We start from the raw sequence: 7762 nt of genomic DNA, 5'->3' as shown, positions 1-7762 counted from the left end.
TTGAAAGAATAAGTCGATTTTTCAGGTTAATGATAATGAGAGCGGTTTCTTTAAAATGGATTTTAAAATGCTTACTTTGCCCTTAAGTTGAGCCTTCAGGAGCCTGGACTGTACCTTTGGTTCAGGCGAGTTTGTTATGGAGACCCAGAGGTCTAAACACTACTGAAAGGGCATGAGTAATTCATATGAGTGGGGCAGAGCTAGAATTGTAGTATTGCCCAAGAGAAGAGAACTTAGCTGGAAGAAACAAGATCCTCCTTATAGACTAATGGATGTGTTAGCAAGTGCGCTTTCAGACCAGCTTTCATGTTGGCTCCACCAGAGGGTAAAGAGGGAATGGCAAATTAATTATAGAAATGAAGCCAACCTCCTTTTCTTATCATAGAGGGCAGCTGTGTGGCAGCTGTGTTTTTACCCTCGGTCGTTTCCCTTCTTCCCTGTCTACAGTGCAGGAATGTATCCTGTTCTACATCTCTTCTCTGTTTCTCTTCATCAATCCATGCAAACTGACTCAAGAGAAAGATCTGCTGTGTATGGGGGAGCTGCAAAGTGGAGCTGTTATTGAGTGAAAATGTCATAGAAAATGTTGTAGACTAGCAGAGAAAGAATCAGGCTGTGTCTTGCCTTTCAACTTATTTCATTGCTTTTAGACCCTTCCACTCAAAGTTGACTAATAAATCAATATGTCAAGTGGAATCTGGTGTTGTAATGACATCATACTGTTGGCTGTGAAAGCACATTAAGCACAAGCCATATGTGAGTCTCAGTGACAGGCTACACGGTCCTGATCAGTGTGTGTATTGTAGTATTTTGAGTGACATTTGCGATGTTAAATGTCTCAAAAATGGCCTGTGTGACCCGCTCTAGAGAATGAAAAGAGCACTACCATCAGAAATAGATGGTAGCATACACTCACCTCACATGTTGGAAGATTCCCTAAGGGCTTCTTTGGAAATAATGGGAAAGAGCAACAGTGAATGCATGGAATATTAATGTAGAGTTGAAGCCAGCCTTGAGTCAAACTGTTAATTTCCATTTTATCATGACAAATAGAATAGACATCATTCCATGTGTTATTGTGCTGTCTTCAAGAGGCAAACTCAAGACATTCACATCATATTACAGATTATAAATACATTATTGTGAGGCAAACTTTTTCCTGCTCTGCTTTGCTCTTTTTGCTATGAAATCAGTTTGTCAAATGGCTTTATTTCCACTGGCTACACAGCAGTTAAAGCAGCTGGGGGTCGACATTGTTAGCTGTTGCATAGTCCCTTCTGTGATTTGCACAGTACTCCATGACTCTGTATGTTAGCTATTACTGAGTGTTAAGGTTACAGGACTACCTGACACTGTGAGTGTTGACAGTCTCGTCATTTGCTATTACCACATCTAGACCCACGAAAGAGAGACAGCTAACGGTAGCTTGAACCCCCTTTGTTTGGGACAAACTCAGCACTGAGTGTGCAAGATGACTCAGGTGGTGTTGAAATAACACAAACAAAATGTAATGTATAGTGGGAACAAGTGCTGATATTGGCAACCAAGGCTAACTAGCTAACTTAGCCAGACTTGCCAATTGCCACTGTCCAAGTAAAATACAAGCTCAAACTCCTTCCAAATGTTAGGGACAGATTGTTTGAATTGCTTAATGGTACCATAACCAATACTGTGTAGTTTTGTTGAAAAAGGGAGAAAATGACTTGCTTGTAGGCTGTACAGGTCTATAATGTGACAATATAAGGACTGGATACTGGACTCAAAAATTGTGCCTGTTCACATGAGTTAAAAATTGCTTGTTGAGTGCATGAGCAAACATTTTTTCTAGCATCCAGTTATATATTCACGTTGTGCGGCACACTGCACGTGCCTACACGTTACGTAGGGATGCATCACATGGATAAATATAGCTTTTCTAGGCTGTGGTAAAGATTTATGATTAGAAAACACTGTTAAAGGAGGTGTTCCCATTTGAGGCCTGAAGCTTAGACACTGATTCCACTAATAAGTCCAAAATCAGTTATAATCTCATGCGAAAAACTGAAAAATCATCATAATATAATATAACACCAAAAGTGAAGAGAATTCAAATTTCATGTCAATTTTAAAATTGACATCTTCAGATGAGTAAAGACAAGGAAACAAAGCAGAAAACATTTAATAGTTTAATTATAAGCTGCTGTATACATTCAGTGATTATTCCGATTTTCATGTTGCCAGAAGCCATGGGTGAGACCAGCAAAACATTCAGCTACAAGATCTAGTTTGTTGTATGCAATTTGTCCATTTTCATTCATATTTTTCCACATTGTACATAGTTTACTGCAAAGCAACATAAAACCACATTGCTGATGTGCAACACGGTTCCCCCAAGACCTTAGTTCATACAAACACAATTCCACCCAGTCTGTTGTGTGGTGCTCGTAGGAGGGGAGAGCCCTGTTTATACCACTCTGGTCTCAACCTTATCTTTGAGATCAAGTGAACACAGATGGCATAGGGTGACAGCAGTGCTGAGCAAAGCTATTCTGCACATCTGAATGCCCTCAGTTGAAGCTGAAAAGTTTTGTTTAAACTTGATTGGGCCCAATAGGAAAGCCGACTCATTAGACAGATGTAATAGGTGGAACCCTGTTACCAGCTTGAAGAACACTGGGAGCCGTTCTTTCTCCTCCTTAGATACTAAGATTAAGCAACATCCTGCAATCTTTAAGGTTTTGTTTGCATCTTTTTTGGTTTCTTTTGCTATCTCACTCTAAGCTCATTGAACTGACACACTAATGTTGGTGCTGAAATCGCTTTTTTTTGTTGATTTTTTTGTTGTTTTTTTTTGTCTTTTTACATTTTCTAGTAGCCCACACAGAAACTTGATGGCACAAGAACTGACCAATAAGAAACTCTTTACAACAAGGTAGACTGCAAGTCAACAGTTGCCAGGGGTCACACAGTAAACAAAAAATAATCCAAGTTCATTTTGAAAATAAAAAAACAAATCAGGTTCAATATAAAAGCAAAAGACAAATGAACAAAAGCAAGTTAATTTCAAGTATAACTTACTCATAAAATAACTACACAGCATTAAATATTCTCATTATACATTTTTAAATTATTTATAAAATATATTTTGGCATATATGTTTTTTTTATTTTTGTGTTTGTGTAACAAACGCTACTGTAGCTTCAGTTGAACACCAATGTTTATTTGTTTTTTTCTCTTGAAACAAAACATTAAAGGGATTGTCACATAACAACAGGTTATTAAAAATGATAATAGTAAACCCTATACAGAGTTTCACATAGCAAGACATGAGTGACGATCCCTTCTATCCTAGCCCCATAGTCAAAAGTCAAAAAAAGTACAAGACCAGAGCACAAAGTTCTAATTTGTGCTCCACTGGCTACAATCAAGGTTGGGCACAGGAGATTTCAAAAGCAGTAAGTCTTTTTTTTCATACAACTCAATTTGAACACAAGGATCTCTCTGTCCCACTTCCAGTGTTCAGAGTGGCTGGGCAGATAGTGAGAGTTCATTTAGCTCCATCCGTGATAAAATATAAATACTGTAAAGACCTCACAGTCTGATGACACTAGGATGTCCTCAGGGATATGCAGAGAAAGTTTCTCTTATTAGCCAGGGAGAGGGGCAAATGAGATTGAAAGGCCTCCCTTTCCTTCTCCTGAAAGCACTGAAAACTGTTGGAGTAAATGTGGATATCTTTAGCTGAATCCTGTGTATGTCTGTTGCTGTTTATTACATTGACGGAGCTCACTATACAAAGAAACAAAGAGCGATTTTGGCAGCTAGAACAAACTGCAAAACCAAAGAAGGCAAATATCAGTTTGTGATACAAAAGTAGTTCAAAAGGCATAACTGTACTTATGAAGTGGCACCTCAGGTGTCCAAACACGTAGTGTCCTGCTTTGGCGCAACGGCTGGAGAGCTCCATCGGCCATGTCCATGCAGTCAACAGTAACCTGCCTGTCCACTCATTGCAGACTGATAGAAAGAGAACTGAACAAAAAAGCAAACAAGGAAAAAGTACTGCGACTACAACAAAGCCACATCCACTACCTCGGCTTGAGCGCACAACTAGCTGCAGCATACTACAGTTCATCATCGTCAGCCCGAGCTGGTTCTTGAATATTGTATACTGCAAATGGGTGTGTCTCTACTTCCACAGCCTGACTTTCTTCTGTGTACACACAGCTATTGCGGGGTATATATATGTGAGTTTACACTGTATGTGTGTATGCATGTTGGTGTGTGTCATAGAGAAGCTCGCTAAAGCACAATGTCCTTCAGGCGCTTGCTGCTGGGGGATTCCTTGTCTCGGCCATCATGGAGAAGTGTGTTGATCTCCCTGACAGCCGGCTCACTGTCCTTCCCCTCCGGCTGCCGCAGCAGGCTGTGGTTGGCGATTCGCTCCGCGTCACGGCATTTCAGTGTGTTGTAGGCAGATGACGGCTTGGACACTGGGCTCTTCAGGTGCACGGGGGAGGTGATGGGGCTGGCTGCCTCACGCCCATTGCCAGCTTCACGGACAGCCCCTCCATTGGCCTTGGGGCTGCACACCTGAGACTCCTGAGTCCGCTTTCCCTTTATCTCTCCCCGTTCCACGTCCTCGGGCCCATCCTTGCCGAAGGTGGCAAAAGTCCTCTTGGTGGTGCCATCCTCGTAGTGGGGCACATCCACCGTGGTGGCCTCAATGGACAGAGCAATGACATTACGGGTGTGCTCAGGTGACTTGGCACGTGCTGGGATTGGGACCCGGGGCATCCAGCAGCGGTCAGAGTGGCCTAGGATGCGACACTCATCCTGGCAGTGAAAGCCCTCGCTGGGATCTGTGGGGGGGGGGGAGAAAACATAATTGTTAGCTTTGTCTGTAAAACCAGCTTGATTTTCAGATTTTATATTCATTTGCACACAGATCTCACAATGTTAATTCTCCCACATGGCCTTCATTTGATTTTGGGTATGCCAAATCTTTCATGAAATAAAAAGAAAAAACAATGCTGCATTTTGTTTTAATTAAAACAGCTCAAGTTAAACATTGCCGAATGATTTGCTTTCACTTGTACTGCATTCCTGCATCTGCTCAAGACTGCAGTCCTGTTAACACTACTCACTGATAACTAGAGCTGGATGTTTGGGGCACTTCTAATATGCCAATTAAATTATGTATTGTTAAATCAAAAGTCCATTTGCAGCTCTTGTATAATTGGGTTTTCTGTAGCAATGCTAGATGAAAGGCAGGTTTAAACAGTGCAATCAGATATCTCGGAGAGACACGCCAGACGGGTTGCGGTGTTGTTGCCTGGTTCATCTCTCTCTCCCTTTCTGTCTCTGTCATCTGGCGCTGAGTTATAAATATGTAATGATGTTTAACGCTGGAGTGAAAAAAAGATTTGTCTGACTCTGTATAACTGCACTCTTTCGTACTTTGTTGGACAGGGGAGGACTTTGAGGACAATTTCTGCATGGTCTTCCTCACGCTGAGACACTGTGGTTTTTGTTTTCCTGTTTGTTATTAATTCTCATATACACTTTAATTGCCCAAAAAGCAGAACTCGGTGCTAGAAATCTTCTAAATGTATGTGCATCGTGATTACAAAGATTAAGAGAACACCCTTTCAAAAACTATTCAGCCTTTGAAAACATAACAATTCATTTTCCAAATCCTCTCTATGCCACTGTGCCATTGTATTTTCCACCTGCTCCAATCTTGTGAAAGAACTTGCCACACAGATATGCAATGACACATTTCTGAGCTCCCCTACTGCTTGTTTCACTTCTAGCAAGAGCCATCCTCCGTTCCAGAGGCCCAAGGTGACAAGAGAGGATTGTGAGAGGGATTGCCATCGACCCAAATGCATACGCTTACATCTGGCAATCGCAGCTTGACAGATCACCTAATTAAAATCACTAATGATCTGTTTTTCTCCCTTCTTTCCTGCACTCATGAGAGGCACCTCTGCTTAGGCCCTGGGGATCGATATTTAAAGATTGGAGACAGGCTTTTCAGAGCCAGATATGCCAGAGCTGTCTCTCATAAAGTATAATCTGATGAGACTGACATGGTGACTAAATGACTGAAAGAATGAGTAAAGGGTATCATGGGCTTTTTGAACCCAAATACGGGAAGTGGAGTTCTGGTGGAATCATCTTGCTAGAAGGCAGACAAACACCAGCACCAAAGACCGCAGACGATGAGTGACCGGCGTCCACATGAATGCTTCATAGTGTGACAGAGGAGGCACAGAATTATCTTCTTTTCATCATGCGTGTCTAAATTCACACGCACAGACGCACACTGACAAGCATAGGCATGGCTTTCTCTCCAATAAATGCTGCTTCAGTCACCCTCCTCCTTACAAGGGACAGCATTGTAAAAAGCCTTTCAGACGTAGTCTACACTTACAACACTCATGTTAACACACAAGTTGGAATCTTACAGGATTTCTTTCAGGGTGAAAATATTATCCTATGAAATATTATTACACATTATTACACATTATTCATACTGCAGCATAAATAGATGGTTTTATTATAAATCTCTATACAGTTAGAATCATTTTGATGAGGCTGAAAGGCAAGAATGAGCAAACTGAATATATTTTCCACGAGTTGCACTCCCCCTGTATGTATGTAGATTTGCATGAATGCTGATTGGTCCAAGGAACTGCACTGGCGGCAATCAAGGAGACAAAAGGCATGGAGGTGGGGGTTTTGTTTAAACAGAAGGGATCCAATCAGAGTGTAATAATGTAATCACAACAGAAAGTCTTTACCAGGTACCAGGAACATAATGGGAAGCGATGAATAAAAAAAATAAATAAAAAAAAGACATGCCCACACAGTAGATTAGATTGTCCACTGCAACAGTATTTCTAAAGCCCTTTCAAATCCCATGTTCTTTTTTAATCCTATGTAACAGCTTTTTCATTAACTGTATTTTGAACTTGGCCCTTTTTGATGCCTTTTCTTTGATAGACTGCTAACAATAAAGATGCTTTAGACAATGTATAGTCCCGTTTGGAAAGACTGTAGCATGTAATATGCATTTGAAAGTTGTAACATAAATGTCAAACTTGTGCTAAAACACACTATGTGCTAGACCTCAGCTCTATATTTAGTAAATTTCTCCCTAAATCTTGTTTGACATGTTCGACAAAGTAGATCTTTTTCTCCACTGATTAAAGATTTACAAGCATCTTGGTAATGAATGCAATTTCCTCTAAATACTTTGGCTTTTTTCTACAGCCTGAAGCACTTTCTAAAGCATGAAAAGCCTCAAGGCACAAAGAAATATACACAAGTTGCATGCTCTCTGCTTAGCAGTGCATGCGTATGCACTGAATGCCATTTTCTCTCCTTTCCTTTAGGGGTCTATGAGAGAGCAACTGGGTTGTAAATGACATTGTTATGAAAGCCAAGTGCCATTAACACTCACACATCCTGCTTCTGCTCAGAGCTTCATAAAACGCAGATGTTGCTCCAAAAGACCCACAAAAAATGGAGGAGACAAAATTTAAATAAAAAAAGTGACAGGCCATCGACCTCTAACAAAACACAATCTCCTCCTATTTCAAAAAATGAGCAAACTGTAATGGCAAGAGATGAATTAATGGCTTTTACAGCAGTAGTTAGGTTTGGAAGTCAACAACTACAGAATAAAAGACAGCGAAGGCACCTCATGCTGTGAATGTGTATTCAAAGTCATCAGCAAAATAAGCCTGCCAATCAGTTCCAGGAACAGACTTAA

The 7762-nt window shown here is 40.8% G+C and overlaps 1 protein-coding gene across 6 annotated transcripts in view; it reads right to left on the bottom strand.

The window, feature by feature from the left end:
• Positions 1-2152: 2152 nt before the first annotated feature.
• The window catches only part of pcdh19 (protocadherin 19), a 55648-nt gene continuing 50038 nt past the window's right edge, over positions 2153-7762 (bottom strand). For 5 of the 6 annotated variants that reach the window (XM_018694174.2, XM_018694175.2, XM_018694170.2 and 2 more), the window contains one exon: positions 2153-4841. In XM_018694174.2, coding sequence (XP_018549690.1) covers positions 4282-4841 — 560 coding nt within the window. In that variant the 3' untranslated portion in view covers positions 2153-4281. The remainder of the gene's footprint in view (positions 4842-7762) is intronic. The other variant, XR_007813691.1, reaches the window with a different exon arrangement.

Source organism: Lates calcarifer, linkage group LG8, assembly GCF_001640805.2.
Source record: "Lates calcarifer isolate ASB-BC8 linkage group LG8, TLL_Latcal_v3, whole genome shotgun sequence".
NCBI classification, from domain to species: domain Eukaryota; kingdom Metazoa; phylum Chordata; class Actinopteri; family Centropomidae; genus Lates; species Lates calcarifer.
This window is presented reverse-complemented; position numbering and strand designations above follow the sequence as displayed.